Raw genomic sequence first — 20,488 nt, 5'->3', positions numbered from 1 at the left:
AACAAATGAAGCAAGAAGAGCACATGAACTAGTAAACGAAAACTCAACTTTAACCATTGAAGGCAATGATTTAGTCATTGACGATGGAAAAACTAAAAAAGTCATTGATTTCGATACTTTTAACACTTATGACCCATTCATTACAATAAGTAAAGTTCCTATATAAATGATGGAACGGTGCAATATATAAATTCTACAGTAGATGCCTCATTAGTGAAAGTACTGAATGTTCTCATTGAATTGTTAAAGAGCTTTCGATTTGACGACAACATTAAATGCTTAAAAATTTAGTCATGAATGAGAAACAAATTCTTGGCGTTGCTGGTAGCAGTAATGATGTACACCTTATGACATTAGAATATTATAACGAACATAAAGATGAACTGAAAAGAGAAGGGTGACACCGGACCTCAAGGACCACAAGGAATACAAGGAATACAAGGAATACAAGGACCTCAAGGCGAAAACGGTTTGGATGGAAAGGATGGAAAGGATGGAAAAACTGCTAAATCATGGATATGGGACCTTATAAATACTGGTTTAACAGCTGCTTCATATGGAGTTCTTCAATACCAAATCGAAAGATATGGGCAACTTGGTGAAGAAGTTTTAAATGACGTTAAAAATGCTTTGAACTTCATTTCAAATGGTTCGGATACTATTAAAACTTTATCTGGTTGGATGCAAGAAACAAGGAGTCAAATAGATACTGTAAGACGTATAGCAAACAATGCACGTATGGATATACTTTACGACAAGCACAAAATACACTAAAGGAAGCAAATGATATTCTTGGCTCAGTATCAGACATGCATGAAGATTGGCTTAAAGGTATTGACAAATCTTTAAAAAATCACAGTCAGTCTATTGCTGACTACAAGAAAAGTATAGATTTTTTACATAGTGCTATGGACGTACATGATGGAAGCATAAGGAACTTACTTAATGCTAACAATAACTTACCAAACTATTAAAGCATTTATAAAGTCCTTGTAAAACCTGGTGCTCTAACATTTAGGTCTTTGAGAGCAAGAGCATTGAAGTCAAGAGATGCAGAAACTCCAACAGAACCTACAGAAGAACTGAAACAACAAAACTCCAAAAGAACCACCAAAACCAACAGCTAATGAAATATTGTTCGAATATTTTCCAAGGTACTCTTTCTCATTGCATACATTCAAGAAATACTTAAGAAAGCAGACTTGACTTTAGGAGATGATGAAAGTTCTGTATATCTTTCGTTCCAGTTTCAAATAGCAGAACTTTTGAGACAGATATGCTTAATGTATGACAACATCTCTGATTTCACAAGATATGATGACGACCATGACCCGAACATGGTGAAGAAGAAGTTTTACAAACATCCATTAAGACAGGAAAGGTTTTAACTCAAAAGTCATTATTGACACCAAAGATGGCGAAGTGGACGTTCTTCAAGAGCTGAAGAAAAATACTTCTTCGGAGGTGGTGTGTAGGCATGAACTTGAAATAAATGAGATAAAGAGAAATTAGCCGAAAAGCAGATAAAGAACATAAACACAATATCTCCGATATAAATGAACTTCAAGCTACATTAAATAGTAAAGCGACAAAAATGAACTTGACGCAACGAACAAAGTTTTGAAATCTCATAAACACAATATCTCCGATATAAATGAACTTCAAACTTCTTTAGACAATAAAGCAGACAAAAACCATGTTCATTATATAAGTTCTGATGAACAGATTATAACGGACTATCATGGATATTTAACACAGGGTGAAAAAGTGAATACGAAAAATGTTAATGAAAGAAGAATAAATTCATTCGTGCTAAAGGTTATGACATACACTGTACTGTACAGTATGACACAGGTATAGCACCACAATCATTTGGTTATAACGCTGAAATTATGCTTCATACTTCTTTGTTAACGGTGTATTAGTTGAACCAAGATTTACTTTGAGAGTTAAGTCAAAAATAACTTTTGAAGATGCTATTAAAAGTAAAGCTGACAAAACAGAACTTGACGCAACGAACAAAGTTTTGAAATCTCATAAACACAATATCTCCGATATAAATGAACTTCAAACTTCTTTAGACAGTAAAGCCGACAAAAATCATACACATAAATCCTTCACTACTGTTAGAGCAGACGACATAATATTGAACTTTGACCTTGGTTCAAGTGCACCATTAGAAAATCCAAGTACAAGCGTAAAAGATACTCTTAACAATTTAGATAAGAGTTGCAGGAATATCGAAGGTCATGCCAGAAACTTTGAAGCATATGAACTACCAGCAATGTTAGACAGTAAAGCCGACAAAACTTATGTGGATACAGAACTAACAAAGAAATTTTCGAAACCAGATACAATGACATTTACAACAGAAATTATAAATGGTGAACCAGCAACTCCATTTGAATTTGTTAGAGGTCTTCAACCAGATACTTTTGAATTTTTCTTGGATAATTCTATTGAAACATTACATTATAAAAGTGAACAAATGCAACATTTCATCCGGGAGATACATTTCCAAATGGTATTTAATGACATAAGTTCTTTAGAATATGTTTATAGAGTTATGAGCATATATGATTTAATATATCCTATAGGAGCTGTTTATACGTCTATGAATCCAATAAATCCAAACACTTTATTTGGTGGTAGATGGTATGAAATAGTTGACAGTTTTCCATTCTACACTAATACGCAGTCAATGAAGATGGGAGGTTCAAAGAAAATAGGTATTGAAAACCTTCCTTCACATATGCATAGGTTCAGTGGAAGAACATCTGTGGAAGGAAACCATTCACATTCAATAACAAAAAAGAGGTTATACAAATCTTGCAGCGGGTTCGGATAGACAGGGAATGAATAGATATGATATCTCAGATGACCCCAAAGATGTTAGCACAGGTATTTTCTGTGGAACTGCAGGAAATCATACACATGTTGTAGCTGGTATTACAGACCCAGCAGTAATGGAAAAGATTATATGCCTCCTTATATAACAATGCACGCTTGGATACGAGTTGGTTAAAATCTTTAACTTTACATAAATGAGCTTGAAAGAAGTATTCGAACAACATCCATGGAGTCTTTTAAGAAATTCAATGAAGCTGCAAAGAGTTCGGATTTACTAACAGAGCTGAAGTGAAAAGGTTCTTTGACAAAAATGTTGTACATCAAACAAAAATAAATCCTTACGACTACTTTTACCAATTTACTCCAACACTCCTGACGCATACCAATTTGACACTCTCATTCAAAGCAGAAAAGGAGGACATAAACCATTCCTCATCTTCATTAATGTTAACACTCGCAAAGCTTTTGCGTATATAATGAGAAATAAAGGAACTCATGAAGTGTTAAGAGTTTTACAAAAGTTGTGTAGCAGAACATAGCCCAAGTATTTTAAACATCAGACCAAGACGGTGCATACCTCAGCAACGAAATCACAGAATTTCTCATTAAGCATAACATAACTCACTACACTACTGAAGACCATAACCATAACATACTCGGTATCATTAACCGCTTCATAAGGACTCTCAGAGATTTAAATCAAGAGCGAGACTTTACCGAAGAAACAATGAAACATTTCATCGAAGTTTACAATTCCTCAACACATTCTACAACAGGACATACACCAAATTCAATGACACAACAACAAGAAGAAAAGTATATACAAAAGAAACGAAGTCAAACACAAAATATCAGAAATTCAACACAATTTACTCTCATTCCTGGAACAAAAGTTCGTGTAGTTCTTGACGACAAACCGTTGACAAAGAAACGTTTAAGGTTAAGTCGAAATTATTATATCGTAGACTCTACGCAAGGTAATGGATATCTTATAAAAGCTGCTGACGACTCCATAGCATTTTACCCTCGTCATAAATTAGTCGAAAGTAGTAATGGCAAACTTGCTGAAACCATTGACGAAGCAAAGCGAGGAGTGGTTATTGAAATACTTGACTACAACATAAACGATGACACTTATAAAGTAAGATATGAAGGAGGCGTTGAAGATGTTATACCATCTAAGAACTTGAGAGAATCTAAACCAACTCATCTGGGACCATTAGAGCGGGAGTACTGGAAAGATAAAAACATGCCAGAAAGAATAAGAAAATTCTTCTAAACTTTTTCGTTGGATGTAAATCAGACAAAAATATAATTTAGGTGAAGAGGTGAGATTTCACCTGTTTTCTCACCTGTTTTTTCACCTCTTGAATTTGTCATAACTTCTTCGTAAATGCTTTGTCAAGATTTCATCGTAAATGCTTTGTCATAACTTCTTCGTAAATGCTTTGTCATAACTTCTTCGTAAATGCCTTGTCAAGATTTCATCGTAAATGCTTTGTCATGACTTCTTCGTAAATGAGTGTAAATGACCTAAAATATAATTTAGGTGAAGAGGTGAGATTTCACCTGTTTTCTCACCTGTTTTTTCACCTCTTGAATTTGTCATAACTTCTTCGTAAATGCTTTGTCATAACTTCATCGTAAATGCTTTGTCATAACTTCTTCGTAAATGCTTTGTCATAACTTCTTCGTAAATGCCTTGTCAAGATTTCATCGTAAATGCTTTGTCATGACTTCTTCGTAAATGAGTGTAAATGACCTAAAATATAATTTAGGTGAAGAGGTGAGATTTCACCTGTTTTCTCACCTGTTTTTTCACCTCTTGAATTTTCGTGAATTTCCTTAAGATAGAAAAAATAAAGTTAGTTTTATTTTTATTTATTTTTTATTTTGTATAAAAGATATGATTTCAACAATCGGCACAACAACAATTCAAGCCGCGAACGGCGGGACTCTGTCCACAACAACTTCACCAAACTCGTTAGTCATGAATCCAACATCTATGTTAGTAGAGATGAAAAGCTTCATTCCTTCTTCATTTACTTTCGAAACAAAAATCCAGAAGATAAAGCAAGAACTTTTAACAAATAATTTAGACTGTAGTGCGAAAGATGAAACAAATGAACAGTATCTTTATGAAATGCAGGACATTATTGACCATTTACCCAAATTGCCTGAAATCCAACAACAAAAACTCACTATTCCTGAATTCGACGAAATTGAAGTGAAACCAACTGACTCAGTAGAAATAAAGAAGTTCATACGTAAAGTAAATTATGAATTCCTTGGTTTTCATTGCAACCATAAGGTTATGGACAAAGATTGCGACATGGTATATAAAAACATTTCTGACATATATAAATCTGAGGAGTTTAAGACTTACGATAACTTTGTTTCATTAGTTGCAAAATTGTTTGGGAAATAAGAGATAAAGATAGAAGAGGCAAAGTATGGAACGAACAAATAAGACCCGCTATGTTTGAGATGAAGAGAGCAATTGACGCCATAGTTGTTTTAGCTGGTTTTATTTCAATGTATAACGCAAAAATGAACCCGCAATGTTCAAAATGTAAGGCAGCAATTAGGAAATATAACTACTCAGTCAAAGAGATAGAAAGAATGCGAAACGACTATGCAGACTTAAAGAAAGAAGCAGAAAAGCCAGCAGAAGATAAAATGAACATGTTAGAATTTCTGAACAAAAACTATCCAACAGCAGAAGATTTCCTTCTATCTGACGTCAAGAAGAAGTATAAAGAAACCTTCGGTATTGTTAAAACTTTTGACATACTGACAGAAAATAGAAGCTACGAAATGTTTAGGATTTCAAAATATACATCGTACAATTCATGTAAAACGCTTGTGAAAAACTGGGGTGAAAAAAGAGGTGAAAAAACAGGTGACATCTCACCTCTTCACCTAAATTATATTTTTGCTTTAATTAAATGCTTTCCGGAAACGTCGATGAAAATCATATGGACAAATTATATGAAAAAATTAATAATGATTACCCCTCATTAACCAGGGAAATGACGGATTCTATAGTTCGTAAATTCGATGAAATACAGGATATGTGGTTCGACAGATTCGACATGAACGATAAGGAAAAGAGAAAGAACGATAACAATTTACTTACTAAAAGAATCCTAAAATCTAAAATAGGTGAAGCTTCAACATTTAACACAGTACATAACTTTTACACCGCTGTTTATTTTCAATAATTTATTTAACGATAACGAGAAAGAAAAAGTATGTTTAACGGAAGAAATGAATATGATTTTATCCTTTGTGCTGTTCGGGATGTTGACATGAAACTAAAGAAAATATTCTTATTACAAGATGACACGGTTGAAGATGAAGTCAATGAGTTTTTAAATCGTGATTTAAATGAAATTGATGAAGTTATGACCGAATGTTATAAAAAGTTCAAGAGGTGAAAAAACAGGTGAGAAAACAGGTGAAATCTCACCTCTTCACCTAAATTATATTTTTGGTCAAAGCTTCCACGAGAGAAAAGATTCCTCATTCGCTAAGGATTCCAAAAATGAAAAAATCGTTGATTTCGGCTGAGAAAAAACGGCAAAAACCCTTCTTCCACGGGAACAAAGAAATAAAGAAGAAATAAAGTAAATTTTTTATTTATTCCCGTGGAAGATAGAGCACTTTTATGACACTTTTTATTCACGACAAACAAGACAAATAAAGAAAATAAGAAAATACGGCGCCGTCGCGGTTCGAACCACAGACCTGACCCCTCCATAACACCACCTTAGACCACTGTGCTACGTAGCCTGTCGACATAAGATTTTATAAATTGCATATTTGACGTAAATTTATTTCCATCTGGCTTCCCACTGCATAAGATATTCATACGTGTTTGTAAGACATTCATTAAACTTCTTTTCTATTGCATCTAATCTTGCGTTATTTTTTTCAATAACTTGTCTGTATTCTTCATCATCTCCAGCAGTGTTTGGGTCTTCACGTTTAAAATATTCATTGTTAACCAATTTTTTATCTACAAATTTTATTAGTGTTTGATTCACTTCGTTATGATAACGGTCATATTCTTTCAATACGTAAGTGAAGACAAAATGCGTCGTACCTTCAATCTTAAAGCTTAAAGAACTTTCAACACAGTTTTGAGGGTCTGTCAGTGCGTCAATGAGATAGTATTCGAAGTCAGTCAATAATCTTTTTAAAGTCATTTCATACAGGATAAAATTTAATGTTGTGAAGAAATAGTGTTTATCTCAAAAAAAATAAAGTTAGTTTTTATTTTATTTATTTTTTTATCCGGAATGTAAAGACAGATATGTCAACATTAGAGAACACAACAACTGCTATCGTTCATGAAGTCATAAATGAAGAATACGAATACATACAGTATAACAAACAATTGAGACTCATTCGTTCTGTCAAAGACGACATGTACCAAATGCAAAGTATTTTGACGGCTTGTTTTGCTCCAGATACTAAGCTTCCTAAAGACTGGTTTAGGAACCAAAGCACCATAGAACTATTAAGTGAAGCACAGCGAGACGTACTTTTTTCTGAAAACAGTGAAGAACAGCGAGTAGGTAAAAAATCCCAGTCGCCAAAACTCTATGAAAACCGTGAAAAATTGCCAAACGGTTTGAGAGGATATTATGTTCATAGACTTTTAGTAAATGCAGTTGCAATGTGGGCTTCACCACGTTATGCTTGAATATTTACAAACTTCTTGACGAACTTCACAGACAAGAACGTGGAGAGATGGAAAAGAAACTTCAAGCAAAAGATGAAGTCATTGAATCCAAAGACAAAAGCATACAGAAAAGAATACCACGTTCAGTACCAAAAGGAAAGGAAAAGAGTTATAAGTATATGATATATACTGAAGAGTTGGAGAAAGAAGAAGATAAAGATATGGTTATGTTGCATTTAGTCAGAAGAAACAACAAGAGCTTTTATGACCTTGCTAAGATTTACAAATCTGACAGAAACTGGTTCTATCGTGAAAACTTACCGATTTCAATGACACCGAATGAGCAAATAAAGAAATTGTCAAAAATACTCTTCCTCAAACACACTATGACATCAAGGTTGCACAATACTTACCTTCAAAGAAGACTTACCATTACTGAAGGAAAAAATAACAGAATATTTCGATAACTTCAAAGAGGAAGAATGAAGTCACGACAACATTAACGAAGAAGTCACGACAACATTAACGAAGAGAGAATGAGGTGAAAAAACAGGTGAAATCTCACCTTCTTCACCAAAAATATATTTTTGGTTAAATAGCTTCAGGGTCAATTTCTTCAACCATTTTCACTTCCTTCGTCAATGTCAATAGAAGCTTCTTCAACCTTTGGTAAGAACTTTTGTATAACATCTTTGTTCGTTATTGTCTTCAGAGATGAAGGATAATATTTCACATTTATTTCACCCTTCTTATATTCTTTCTGTTCGGAAAGATTTAAAGCAATACTGAAGAAGTCAACGTTAGAGTTCTTTATGACAGTATAGTGTGTATCTTTGACATTCACGAAGAAACCCTTTTGTTTCAAAACTACTGCTAACTCTTGTGAAGTATAACGTTTGCGGTCAATGACGATAGCTAATGGTCTGACATACTGACCAAACTTAGATTCTTTCACAAACTTCTTGTTAAAGATAACATTGACGTTTGCAGAACCATTGAACTCATTCTTGATGGCAGTAGCGAGAGCATTGTATGAAAAGAACTTGCAATCTTGCATGTGTTTCATTAAAATAAAAATATTAAATTATTTTGAAAAATAACTTAAAAAAATGTAATCTAATTTTTCAAAAAATATTTTTTATCGCGATAGAAAAGATGACAGAAAAATTAACTTTTTACATAGCGCCAGACCCTTCTTGCCCACATCTTTTTAAGCCACAATATATAGTCATAGAACTAAATAGAGAAAGAAACGAATTCTACAAATAGAAGAAAGCGAAATTCTACAAACAGAAGAAACATATAGAGACCTAGATAACGAAACTGGATATGCACTATTCTGGTTAGATTGTCCTTATGAAATGTATGAAAAAAAGGCTTTATATGAAGAATATAGAAAATATTGTCATGAAAACAATATAAGACCAAGCTCTAGAGAAAAATTCTATGCTGGTATAAAACATCTTTTCGAAGTTCGGAATGGCAAATATAGAAAGAAATAATTTTTCTAAGTTTATTTTTTCAAAAATATTTTTTTATTTCCTACTAAAGATGTATCGGAAGTTGTCTAAGTTAGAACACTCGGAAATAAAACAACTTCTTACAGAAGCTAATATAGATGTTGCAAAGCATTACGCAACAAACAAAAAAGCACTCGCTGACATCCTCAATGACTATAATGGTGCAATAAGTTATGATAGAATTCATGAGTTCATAAAGCCGCAACGCGGCGAGGACGAAGTCCATGCAAGAGCATTTCCTTTAAATGACATTGCTATTGACTTATATCATAGACGTTCAGTACCACATGAAGTAAGAAGAGAAATGTTTGACATAACAAATGCAAACGTTGGTGAAACAAGAAGAGCTGTACCACATGAAGTAAGAAGAGAAATGTTTGACATAACAAATGCAAACGTTGGTGAAACACGAAAGAGAGATGACACACTGAAACAACAGAGAAGAGAGATGTTTAAAAGTGCTATAGAACAAGTTCGCAAAGCTAACGATGTCATTCGTTCCATTGACGACAAACCAAAAGAAGGTGAGAGATGGTTAAAGAAAGATGAAGAGAATAGGAAGAGAAATGTGAAGTCAGGCAATAGACTCATTGACTTTAACATCGAAGCTTTAGATGAACCAAACAGAGACTACTTACACAAACATTTTGGTAAGGTTTTCATGAGACTCTTAGAGAAAATTAAAATAAACTCCCAACAGAGATGGATGGTATGTTATAAACTTGGTGGAAAGTATGAATGTTCTACGTTAAACCTCAATAATATTGGAACATTACTACATCAGCTCTTGAAGGAGAACTTTATATCAGAGATAGAAGCAAATGCCAGGTATTGTTGAAATGCACTATGACTTCTTCTTGACAAACATAAAGAATCTTACCGAAATAAAGATGTATGATTTAACAGAATATGAAGGCTTAACGATGTCAGATGTAAAGAAAGGCAAACCAAAAAAGAGACCATATAGAGATGAAAGCACACTGACAAATGACCAGAAAGCCATTTTGGAAGCTCTTAAGCAAACAGGAAACCCAGCACTTATAGAAAGCTTTTGGAAAGATAATGGTGAAAAGAAGTTTTATAAGAAGAGAAGCGGTCAGTTATGGAAGTATCTTTGCACATTACCTATAAATCTTGAACGCTACCAAATCTTCAATGAACTGAACAAAAGAACTGCAACACTTATGACAGAGGACAATTGTTTCGTTTATGCTTGCATTCAGGCTGGAGTAAATGAAGAAACTATTGACCACATGAGAGAAGTCATTCGTGTTAGAGACTTTCCTCAAAGTAAAGTACAAGAAATTTCTGACGCAACAGGTATATCATTTAATGTTACCATTGGTTATTTCAATGACTCAAGACATAATGAAATAAAGAGATATATACCAAAAGAATGCGAAACTGTTAGAACTATTGACTTACTTCTTGTTGAAGACCACTACATGCTAAATGAAAGATTACCAATGACAACATACTTCATTCGAAACTATAAAGAAATTCTCAAAGCTTGTGGTGGAATGAACATTGAGAAACAGATGAAGATTTATACAAAGAGAGAAGATAAATATGTAGTTCGTTATGATAGAACAACACCGTTATGGGATGTTATGAAAACATTGTGGGAGTGCAAATATTTCGAACCTATTTCTTATGGAGAACTTTTCACATATACTACTGACTTATATAAACAGAACCTTGCACCATTTAAAGATTTGACATATGCTCCAAAGTATTGTGTACAACTGAAGAAGAAAGCAGAGTCAAAAGAAGTAAATAAAGCTAAATGTAAATTCATACCTGAGCACGTTTTCTTTGCTGACTTTGAGTGTAGTACGGATGGCTTTCATAAAGCTTTTAACATCTGTTATGACAGTGAAGATGGTTCAGTTAGTGAAAGCATTTGGGGTCAAAACTGTGCAACAGAATTTTTGGAAAGACTTCCTGACAAGAGTTTAATATATTTTCACAACCTCAGTTATGACATAAACTTCATCTTAAGACACATGACAGAAGTGAAAGGAACTCCCATCATTAAAGGTTCACGAACAATGCAAATAACTGGCTTATATAAAGGACGGGCAATTATTATAAAAGACTCTTACAGTGTTATAAATAAGAAGCTTAAACTATTTCCTGCTATGTTTAACTTACAAACAGGACCGAAAGAAGTATTTCCATATAACTACTACAGCAGTGTTTTGTTAGCAAATGACAACAGAACTGGTGTCATTTCTGAAGCATGTAAGTTTATCCATGATGCAGATACATTTATGAAGAACATAGATTCCATCAAAGGTTGCAGAATAGATGAAAACCACTTCGACTTAGAAAAATATAGCACGTTTTACTGCAAACAAGATGTAAGAATTTTAAGAGAAGGTTTTGTAAAGTTCCGCAATGACTTATTGAAAGAGTTTGATTTAAACGTTTATGACTACGTTAGTATTTGTTCTATTGCTAACAAATTGTTTGAGAACAGAGTATACTTCCCGAATGGAAATCTTTATGACCTCTCAAATAAACCAAGAGAATTTATTTCGAGATGCATTCAAGGTGGAAGATGTATGTTGTCAGATAACATGAAACAAAAGAGCAAAAAGAAACTCATTGCTGACTTCGACACTGTTTCATTATATCCTTCAGCTATAGCAAGATTGTATACTTTAGAAGGAATTCCAAAAGTATTGAAGGATGAGATGCTAAGCACAGAGTATCTCATGAGACATTTATTCGATGATGACCAAAAGGAACCCATTGGTGAAAAGTTTATGTCTGGCTTCTTTGTTCTCATTAAGATAACAGAGATTGGTATACCCAGACACTTTCATTTAATAGTTGCGACCCTGAACTAAATCCAGAACTTAACGTTCCAAGAAGTTCAAACACTTGCTGTCTCATGTATGTTGACCATAATAACATTACAAGACCTCATAAAAATATCAAGGTGTCAAATGTGAAGTGTTGCAAGGATACTATTACGATGGAAACAGAGATATGAGAATAAGAGATGAAGTAAAGAAGTTGTTTGAGTTAAGGTTAAAGTATAAGAAAGAAGGAAACCCCTTACAAGAAATTATAAAACTCATTCTGAACAGCATTTATGGCAAAACTATTCTATCTCCTATTGAGTCAAAAATAACCATAGTAAATGACAAAGATGCTATAAGATATGCTATAAGAAATTACAACCATATAGTGAAGTTCGAAGGTTTGGATGGTTCAGATAAAACTATTTTCAAGCTAACGAAAAGCATTTGCAGACACTTTAACTTCTGTCCACTTGGTGTTAATATTCTGTCTATGTCAAAACGTATTATGAATGAAGTATTCTGTACTGCAGAGGACATGGGACTTCAAATCTTTTACCAGGATACCGACAGTATGCACTTATATAATGAAGACATCCCAAAGCTTGCAGCAGAGTTTAAGAAGAGATATGGTCGCGAACTTATAGGAAAGAACCTTGGTCAATTTCATAGCGACTTTGCAGAAATAACACCTGGAAAACAAAGTTTAGCTTATAAAAGTATTTTCTGTGGAAAGAAGACCTACATAGACTTACTCACGAATGATTTAAATGAAGTTGCATTTCACTGCAGAATGAAAGGCGTGAAGCAAGATGTTATTGCTTTAACCGCTAATGAAATGTTTCCTGAAGCTATACAATGCTATTACAATGAAGATAAGAACATTCACATACCTGTTGGAACATATGACAAAGACTCTGAGTTCAGTTTAATGAAACTTTACAAAGCACTTCATGATGGTCAAGAGATTGCATTCGACTTATGTAAGTCATGTCAACCTTGCTTTGCTGAAAAGTTCAACTTTTCAATAACGACTAAAACAAGCTTTATTCGTAAGTTGAAGTTCTGAGGTCATTTATTTTTGTCAGCAATGAGGTCATTCGTGATAAAAATAAAGCTAGCGTAGATTTTACAATACTGCGATGGTAGAGTTTAAGAGTTGTGCTTCAATGTAGAGACAGTCCTTCCCATCTGGAGGTAAGAACACTGGGCAGTTATGGTCATGAGTGGAGAACATGTCTATCCAAAACTCACGATTGAAGCCAGTTAATTTATAGTATTTAGGGTTAGGAAGTGGTGAAGTTCTTGTATGACCAATGAACTCATTTTCAACGCCTTTGGCTATATTAGAGTAAAGTATTGCTTGCTTTCTATCCCAAATGCCAGGTGTTACAATCTTTGAAAATTCATTTTTCCTCGGAAGCATTGCATCATAATTGAAAACATTCTTAAAATCATCACTTGGTTCGGAGATTTGAAATCTTATACGTAATGGATTTTTTTTCTCTTTAGCGACTTCATTGAATGGTGAATATATAACAAACTGACAGTCATGTGTTCCATCTTCATTTTCATTAAATTCATAATGAAAGTCTATAAGTTGTGGCTGACTACCTTCTTCTTTCAGTTGTGCAAGAAACTCACGTAAAGGCTGTAAAGTTTGTACTTCAATGTTGAACTTTTTCTCGAACATCTCATTAAATGAAATCATACATTGCAACAATGTTGTATCGTCTTTAAAGTATTTGTATATGTGAATGTTTTGGGCGCTTAAAGACTGTTCGTCATTTTCTATCTCGACTTGAAGTATAAAGTCAACCTTTCTGAAAGCACGTGTTATATACATAGATGTTATGCCAATGTACTTCTCTTCATTTATGTTCACAATCCAGTCTGTTGGAAACTTAAACGTTACTCTGTTCCCCTTTATTTTGACGTCAGGGTTTTCACTACTGAACGCAACAGATAAAGGTATTTGTCTATACATTTAGTTCGGATAAAAATAAACCATTTACTCTTTCTTTGCTTCAGCTTCTTTAGCTTTTGCTTCAGCTTCTTCTCTAGCTTTCTTTGCCAGCAAACGTGGGTTCTTTTGTCTTCCAGCAGCTAATGCAGCAAGTTGTTTTTCACTAAGTTTTCTCTTTGGTCTCTCTGGCTTTTGTTCTTGTTTTTGTTCCTTCAGTTCGGATAAAATTTGCTCACGAATTTCTTTCTTCAATGCTTCAACATCTATGACCCCTTGGGTCTTGTCCGTAGGGCTTGTCTGAGTCATTTGACTGTAGATAAAAAACAAAATTAAAACTTTAACCGATGTAAAATGAGCTTGTCAAAATCAGAACGAGAGTCTATTATATTAAATGACGCCAGAGGAATACAACATCCTTTCTATTATGTAAGTCAGAGTAAAGATGGTAAAATATATGTAAGAAAAAGAAAGGTTCCATTAGCGAATACAGAGAGCGACAACATTAAGGTGCATGGCAAGGGCGAAGCCCACGAAGCCCATATAAAACCTTCTGTTCAAACTGAAAAGTCAATAGAACAAGAAGAAAAGAAGCCAGATGTTCTTTCAATAACGAACCAAGAGCTTATTGCAAAGTTCGTGAATTTCATTGAAAAGCAAACCGAGTCAAAGAACCCTGACCCGCCAGTGAAAGAAGTTGAGACAAAAGAGAATGTACAGTTCATTGAAAATGTCAAGAAACAACTTCCACCACGAATACCAAGAAGAAGAGTGAGAATAATGAAGTAAATAGATATTTTTATCTGAAGTAAATACATGCAGAACGAACAGCTAAACGAATTTACTCCAGCAGAGCATATTCATCAGATTCGCTCATATTTCGATATCATAGACAATGCAGTTCAAATTGGTGACACTAATAGAAAATATTCTGACGCAAAGATTCCATCACAACCTGGAACTGCTAAAGATAACACATGGGTAACATTCAATCTCTCACCTCCTGGTGAAAATATGTTGGACCTTTACAATACATTCATTACGTATAAAATGGAAGGTCAATTTATTGTAGATAAAGAAATTGGTTCAGGTTCCAATAAAACAAACCCACCAGGATTTTGGATTGGTTTCGATGACGCTTTCTATGCAGTTGCTGGATATCAAATCCTTGCAAATGGTCGTATCGTATATTCTCAAGACAACGCAAGAGAAGAAGCATATATAACTTCAAACTCACAAACTACCGAACAAATAAAGAAAGTAGATGTTTTCTCAAAGACTCGACATGAAGATGTATGGAGTCATTCGGGAACATGCAGAACAGGACAAATTGTTAGTGGTCCAATTACAGCAGGAAAATCATTTGATTTTAAGCTTCGTTTAAGAATTCCTGTTAGAAGATTCCTTCCATTAGAAGCTATTCGATTTATTCCAGCTTTTGCAGGAAACATTCAGCTTAAAGTAAAGTTCAGTAGCGACGCCTTACAATGCACATCTATATCTGTAAATGATATCGTTGCTTTCAATCCAACTCTTAAAGTTGCATTTGCTTCAGATTCAAATCCACCGACAAATAAATTTGTTCCATGGAATGAACCATTCACTATGATAACGAAGGCAGTAGAAGCTAGTGGAACAGTTACTATTACAACTGTAACCCAGCAACTATTTCGAACAAAGATGGATTTTAATGAATGTTTCATTCATCCAAAGTCATTCTCTTTAGACCCTAACATTTATACAGAACTTGTAGAACATTATACAAACGAGGCTTTATGTTTTCCTGTTAAAGTTATGGATTGGATTCCTATGGACGGTTCATTCTCAAAGAATACAGATAGTTCAAGTGCAACATTTACAGCAGCTTATACGCCTATTAATGTTAAAAGTATTTGGGCACTATTTAGAAAGAAAGACAACTATTATGTTAATTTTGAGAACCCTAAGTTTAAATATCTTCAGCTTTCCATGGGAGCTTATGGAAATATGCCTGCAGAACCTGAAAAATCATATGGACCTGTATTTTATGAAATGGTTGCGAACGCTTGCAATACAAACAATGATATGATAGGATTTAATGAAGATGTTATGAGGTCATTGGTGGATGATGGTAGTGTGGAACATAAATGGGATAGCTATGACAACACACATTTCTTATGTGGTTTTCCAACAGAAGTGGACTTTTGCTTCCAGCAAGGTCAAACATCTACTGCTCCAATAACATACAAATTGTCTGTTAAAGGACCTATTGAACTAGCAACTGAAAATGTACCAAAGCCACTTATTGGATTTATGAGGGATTGTTGCTTTGCCATTCAGGTGCGTGCTAATGGAATCCCAATAATAAGATTAGATGACTATAACTTAGCTACGGACGACAGTGAGGAATAAAGGATGAACGTTTATTTTTAAAGCTTATAAATGAGTTCTTCATCAAGCTCTCGTGAACCTTCACCATCTATGAAACAAACTTTACCAAACGATTATGGAGCACCTATTGAATATTTCTTACGAGCTGCACAATGGCAAAGAGCAGTCTCACCAAGGTTAGGTGTTCCACCAGCTCCTGTCAAAAATAGCATTTGGTCAAGTCCTTATATAAAATATGGTCTCCCACTAGGTTTGCTAGCTACAGCAGGAGCAGTTATGATGTTGAAAAGAAATAAAGCAAATGTTGTAAATAATACTGAAGTAGCTGAAGTTAAACAAACTCCGACACCATCACAAACAACACCTTCAATGACTCCTGAACCTATGAAAGTACAAACTCCTGTTCAAAAGTCAACTCCTAAACCGACTCCAACATTTAAACCAGAACCTACTCCTCAAATAAATCGTAAAACTCCTGCGTTTCCTTACTGAAAAAATAACGTTATTTTTATTTAATATTAAAATTTTTATTTGATTGAAATGACGACTAAAGTCACTGAAGCAATGAAACAAAAGTTTTTGGTAGAATACATTAAATCAGGAGCGGTTCCAGAAGGTTTTTACGTTCATACTATGAAGGATGGTAGAGTTCAGTTTAGAAAGATAAAGCAACCATTAGATAGAGAAGGTATATTAAGGAAGATTAAACTTCATGAGGACAACATTGCTGAACTTAAGAAGAAGTTAGAAGAGTTGGAGAAAGGAAGAGAGTTATAAAGTAATGAATTCAAGTGGGTGAAAAAACAGGTGAAAAAAGAGGTGAAATCTCACCACTTCACCTAAATTTATTTTTGTGCTATGTTTTCATACGTGTGAGGGTGGTGATATCATTTATTTTTAAGTTTATTTTTATATTTTTACTGAAAATTTTTATTTTATTTTTAAGTTTATTTTTATATAAATGACGAAAACTATTGAGATAACAAACTACAACGGTCATGAGTTCAAGAATTTGTTCTTCGTTCCTCGTGAAAATACATTCTATCAGATACGAGGGAGAAAGGGTAAAGTTAGTTTGAGCGTTTATGAAGGAATGAAGAATGGAAAGTTTATACAAGCATACGATACAAACGGTAAACGTGTTTCATTAGCTTTGTCAAAACTTACTAACATTTATTTTGACAGTGACTTTGACTCTGACGATTGGAGCGACAGCAGCGATACTGAAGAATATGAACTATTGTGTGAAGCACAGCAATGGGAAGAGTTGCAATACTTTTGTAAGTGAGAACGTTTATTTTTACAGTAGTAAGGTGAAGTGGTTGGCGGCTTTATAAATATTTAAGGTTAAGTTAATGTTTGTGTTTGTGTTGTAAAATATACGTTAACGGTTTTGTAAAGTGTCAAATTCACAAGTATTGCGTACGGAGGAACGCAGTGCCTCAGTACACGAGACTTGTATACTAACTTACAAACGGTAAGCGTGTTTCATTAGCTTTGTCAAAACTTACTAACATTTATTTTGACAGTGACTTTGACTCTGACGATTGGAGTGACAGCAGCGATACTGAAGAATATGAACTATTGTGTGAAGCACAGCAATGGGAAGCGCTGCAATACTTTTGTAAATGAGAACATTAGTGGGAACGTTAGTGAGAACGTTTATTTTTTCATTAGTGAAGTCGTTAGCGAAATGTTGGTGAGGTGAAGTGGTTGGTGGTTTTGTAAATATTTAAGGTTAAGTTAGTGTTTGTGTTTGTGTTGTAAAATATACATTAGCGGTTTTGTAAAGTGTCAAACCGTTATCTTGGGTAAGGTGGAACGCAGTGCCGCCGTACCCAAGATATGTATACTAACTCTGAAATTAACTTTAAAAGTACTAAGTAAGATCATGAGATATAGCAATATATGTTTAAACCAACTTATATTTTGGTTGTACACCACTTGTATGTGCCGGATACCATTGTGTCAAATTTTTTCTGAAATTAACTTTAAAAGTACTAAGTAAGATCATGAGATATAGCAATATATGTTTAAACCAACTTATATTTTGGTTGTACACCACTTGTATGTGCCGGATACCATTGTGTCAAATTTTTTCTGAAATTAACTTTAAAAGTACTAAGTAAGATCATTTATTTTTGCATAATATAATGCCAATATGGTTTCTTTTGATTTTATTTCATTTATAAGCAAATCAGATTTACCCAAAAACTCCACTCCATAAGCGTTCATTTGCGAAATTAAAAAGTGACAATGGGCTAGTCTGTCCCTTTCTCGAAGTTCTCCTATTTTTTAAATTTTAATAATGAAATCAATTAGACAGCTTTGGGATTCATAATGTGTCTACTATTGTGAATACTCATATCTATTTTCAGCATTCTTCTATTGTATAATAGATTTTATATTACTTGATCCTAGTTGACTATCCAATATCTCATATTACATGATATTTTCATGCACTGTGTTATTTTCCATGACATTTCAATAGCCAACGTCCATCATGGTAATATTTCCGCTTTTAACAAGGTGAAATATTTTGAGAGATTATTTGTTACACATCAAAAAGAATAAAAATGTGTTCTGCAAACTTTCAAATCGTTTTTAATGCTTGTTTCCCAATGGTGTGTTAAAGTTGGACTATTTGATTTCAATACGAGTTAAAAAAAATCGCTGGCACAAAAAATACTTCCCTTAATTATTCATATTTCATCCGAGGTAAGATTTTACAACTTAAAGAAGATTATTTTTGATGCGCAAATGGTTGTAGTATACCCGTTCTCATCAATTACTTCTTTAACTGCTCCAATATACCCCAATCTTATACATGATTTTATTATCTTAAAATAGAAAAAAAAATCAAAATATTTTTACAATCAAATTTTAACTAAGAAAAACTAATCAAATAATAAGTTAAGTAAGAAATTCACCCAATTCGGCAGTCATCATTTTTGCTTGGTTTTCTGAATTCTTCTTCATGATCACGGTCAAGCTTTCTTGTGCAATCGCCAGTGTAATCATTTGTCTCTTGAAGACGTTCAGACTCTTCTAGGCGTCTCTTGTAGGCATTGTATTCTTCAGCACTAACACTTGAATCGCAGTACATACGATTTAACTCGTCTCTGCTGTATCCAGACATCAAGAAAAATGATTTTGCCTAAAAGCGGATTGTCTCAATTCCAAAATTTTTTCATTTCTCAAATTATTACTGAAATCACACTTTTTTCACAATTGTATGAAAAAAAAATGTACTCAAGTCATGTTTCAACAATCATGATGCTAAGTTTTTTTTGAGTCGTAACGATATATTCAAAATTTGTACAGGCACGCAATTTTTTCAGATGGATAGGTTCAAAATTTTGCAATAGTGTGATTTTTCAGAAAGTCGTAACATGATTTTGTTAAGAAAATAGGTAAATGTAATATTTAATATATTTGTTTTTAGATTTCATTGAATAAATATCTTTGAAGTGAAAGGAAATCTAGTTTTAACTTTGAAATCTTAAATCAAATATAGAACCTGATATCTTAACAGTGATTTATAAATTTTTCATCCACTATAATCTTCAGCTTAGTAAATAGAACATATTTTTATGAATTACCAAACATTTTTTATATTGTTTTCATGGTTTCAGTCCATAGGATGACATGTAATAGCATAATAGAAGTATTTTTCTATAAATTATTTTTAAATACCGATATTATCTGTACAATTATCTCTTGGCCACATTTAAAGCAAGACAGCCTGTTTCGTCCTATTCATAAGTTTTTTCTACTTAATTAAAAGCTATTTGTCTGTAATTGCTTCATTAATATCTTGATCTTATAGAAAATGAAAACAACAAAATAATCTGTTCTATTTGTCTTATCTTAAATAGAAATTAAATATTGAACAACTTCAAGATGACTTCTTATTTAGTACCCATCCTTTCGCGCTTCTTGCATCTCTTCAAACGAATAATGATAAATGATTTTTAACATCTTCAATATGATCATTTTCTGGTGCTTAAATGAGTGTAATTCACCATTATATATGATTTAGAAAGAAGTGGAATGAATCATTCGTTATCCAACTTTCATGATGCATATGTTGGCCGAGTATATCCTATTTCCTTCTTTGTTTCTTTCTTGTAGTAACACTCAATCAAAGATTTAAAGAGTATGAAACTTCCTTTTTCACCCGTAAAATGAAGTTCAATTGATATGTGTGTTGTATCCATGGATATGATCTTTAACTAAAGTCCTCTTATACGAGCTTTTGAAATCATTTTGTGAGTTCCCTGTG

At 33.5% G+C, this 20,488-nt stretch overlaps 14 protein-coding genes and 1 pseudogene across 15 annotated transcripts, besides 4 other annotated features; 11 read left to right on the top strand and 4 right to left on the bottom strand.

Moving 5' to 3' along the window:
* Nucleotides 1–17,672: part of a mobile genetic element that runs on past the window's edge.
* On the top strand, nucleotides 3,578–4,080 carry TVAGG3_0303750 (integrase core domain containing protein family; the record flags this gene model as incomplete). The annotated part of the gene is made up of 1 exon (XM_051229597.1): nucleotides 3,578–4,080. A coding segment is annotated over one exon (503 nt), but the record flags the coding sequence as incomplete, so codon positions are not given.
* TVAGG3_0303740 lies at nucleotides 4,757–5,467 on the top strand (annotated as a pseudogene). Its single transcript has one exon. A coding segment is annotated over exon 1 (711 nt).
* Nucleotides 8,166–8,606, bottom strand: TVAGG3_0303730 (uncharacterized protein; the record flags this gene model as incomplete). Its single annotated transcript, XM_051229596.1, has 1 exon — nucleotides 8,166–8,606. A coding segment is annotated over one exon (441 nt), but the record flags the coding sequence as incomplete, so codon positions are not given.
* On the top strand, nucleotides 9,092–9,584 carry TVAGG3_0303720 (organellar and viral DNA polymerase type B; the record flags this gene model as incomplete). The annotated part of the gene is made up of 1 exon (XM_051229595.1): nucleotides 9,092–9,584. A coding segment is annotated over one exon (493 nt), but the record flags the coding sequence as incomplete, so codon positions are not given.
* Nucleotides 10,527–11,472, top strand: TVAGG3_0303710 (organellar and viral DNA polymerase type B; the record flags this gene model as incomplete). Its single annotated transcript, XM_051229594.1, has 1 exon — nucleotides 10,527–11,472. A coding segment is annotated over one exon (946 nt), but the record flags the coding sequence as incomplete, so codon positions are not given.
* On the top strand, nucleotides 12,379–12,862 carry TVAGG3_0303700 (organellar and viral DNA polymerase type B; the record flags this gene model as incomplete). The annotated part of the gene is made up of 1 exon (XM_051229593.1): nucleotides 12,379–12,862. A coding segment is annotated over one exon (484 nt), but the record flags the coding sequence as incomplete, so codon positions are not given.
* On the bottom strand, nucleotides 13,199–13,857 carry TVAGG3_0303690 (uncharacterized protein; the record flags this gene model as incomplete). Its single annotated transcript, XM_051229592.1, has 1 exon — nucleotides 13,199–13,857. A coding segment is annotated over one exon (659 nt), but the record flags the coding sequence as incomplete, so codon positions are not given.
* On the bottom strand, nucleotides 13,882–14,142 carry TVAGG3_0303680 (uncharacterized protein; the record flags this gene model as incomplete). The annotated part of the gene is made up of 1 exon (XM_051229591.1): nucleotides 13,882–14,142. The coding sequence occupies one exon, from the start codon at nucleotides 14,140–14,142 to the stop codon at nucleotides 13,882–13,884; it is 261 nt and encodes an 86-aa protein (XP_051099321.1).
* TVAGG3_0303670 (uncharacterized protein) lies at nucleotides 14,188–14,622 on the top strand (the record flags this gene model as incomplete). Its single annotated transcript, XM_051229590.1, has 1 exon — nucleotides 14,188–14,622. The coding sequence occupies one exon, from the start codon at nucleotides 14,188–14,190 to the stop codon at nucleotides 14,620–14,622; it is 435 nt and encodes a 144-aa protein (XP_051099320.1).
* On the top strand, nucleotides 14,650–15,183 carry TVAGG3_0303660 (uncharacterized protein; the record flags this gene model as incomplete). Its single annotated transcript, XM_051229589.1, has 1 exon — nucleotides 14,650–15,183. A coding segment is annotated over one exon (534 nt), but the record flags the coding sequence as incomplete, so codon positions are not given.
* On the top strand, nucleotides 15,898–16,224 carry TVAGG3_0303650 (uncharacterized protein; the record flags this gene model as incomplete). Its single annotated transcript, XM_051229588.1, has 1 exon — nucleotides 15,898–16,224. The coding sequence occupies one exon, from the start codon at nucleotides 15,898–15,900 to the stop codon at nucleotides 16,222–16,224; it is 327 nt and encodes a 108-aa protein (XP_051099318.1).
* On the top strand, nucleotides 16,255–16,695 carry TVAGG3_0303640 (repellent protein 1 family; the record flags this gene model as incomplete). The annotated part of the gene is made up of 1 exon (XM_001581075.1): nucleotides 16,255–16,695. One exon carries the CDS (start codon nucleotides 16,255–16,257, stop codon nucleotides 16,693–16,695), a length of 441 nt encoding a protein of 146 aa, XP_001581125.1.
* TVAGG3_0303630 (uncharacterized protein) lies at nucleotides 16,744–16,980 on the top strand (the record flags this gene model as incomplete). Its single annotated transcript, XM_001581074.1, has 1 exon — nucleotides 16,744–16,980. The coding sequence occupies one exon, from the start codon at nucleotides 16,744–16,746 to the stop codon at nucleotides 16,978–16,980; it is 237 nt and encodes a 78-aa protein (XP_001581124.1).
* Nucleotides 17,165–17,491, top strand: TVAGG3_0303620 (uncharacterized protein; the record flags this gene model as incomplete). The annotated part of the gene is made up of 1 exon (XM_001581073.1): nucleotides 17,165–17,491. One exon carries the CDS (start codon nucleotides 17,165–17,167, stop codon nucleotides 17,489–17,491), a length of 327 nt encoding a protein of 108 aa, XP_001581123.1.
* Nucleotides 17,492–17,672: a terminal%2Cinverted (terminal inverted repeat of Maverick-1A transposon ID:TVAGG3_0303610).
* A 388-nt stretch (nucleotides 17,673–18,060) lies between these two features.
* Nucleotides 18,061–18,482: a mobile genetic element.
* Nucleotides 18,445–18,482: a terminal%2Cinverted (terminal inverted repeat of MuDR-5_TvMULE4 transposon ID:TVAGG3_0303600).
* A 647-nt stretch (nucleotides 18,483–19,129) lies between these two features.
* On the bottom strand, nucleotides 19,130–19,342 carry TVAGG3_0303590 (uncharacterized protein; the record flags this gene model as incomplete). Its single annotated transcript, XM_001581072.1, has 1 exon — nucleotides 19,130–19,342. One exon carries the CDS (start codon nucleotides 19,340–19,342, stop codon nucleotides 19,130–19,132), a length of 213 nt encoding a protein of 70 aa, XP_001581122.1.
* Nucleotides 19,343–20,488: the final 1,146 nt, after the last annotated feature.

The sequence above is a fragment of the Trichomonas vaginalis genome, chromosome V, assembly GCF_026262505.1.
Source record: "Trichomonas vaginalis G3 chromosome V, whole genome shotgun sequence".
Taxonomy (NCBI): Eukaryota; Parabasalia; order Trichomonadida; family Trichomonadidae; genus Trichomonas; species Trichomonas vaginalis.
The sequence above is the reverse complement of the archived record's forward strand: the minus strand, read 5'-3'. Positions and strand labels throughout refer to the sequence as shown.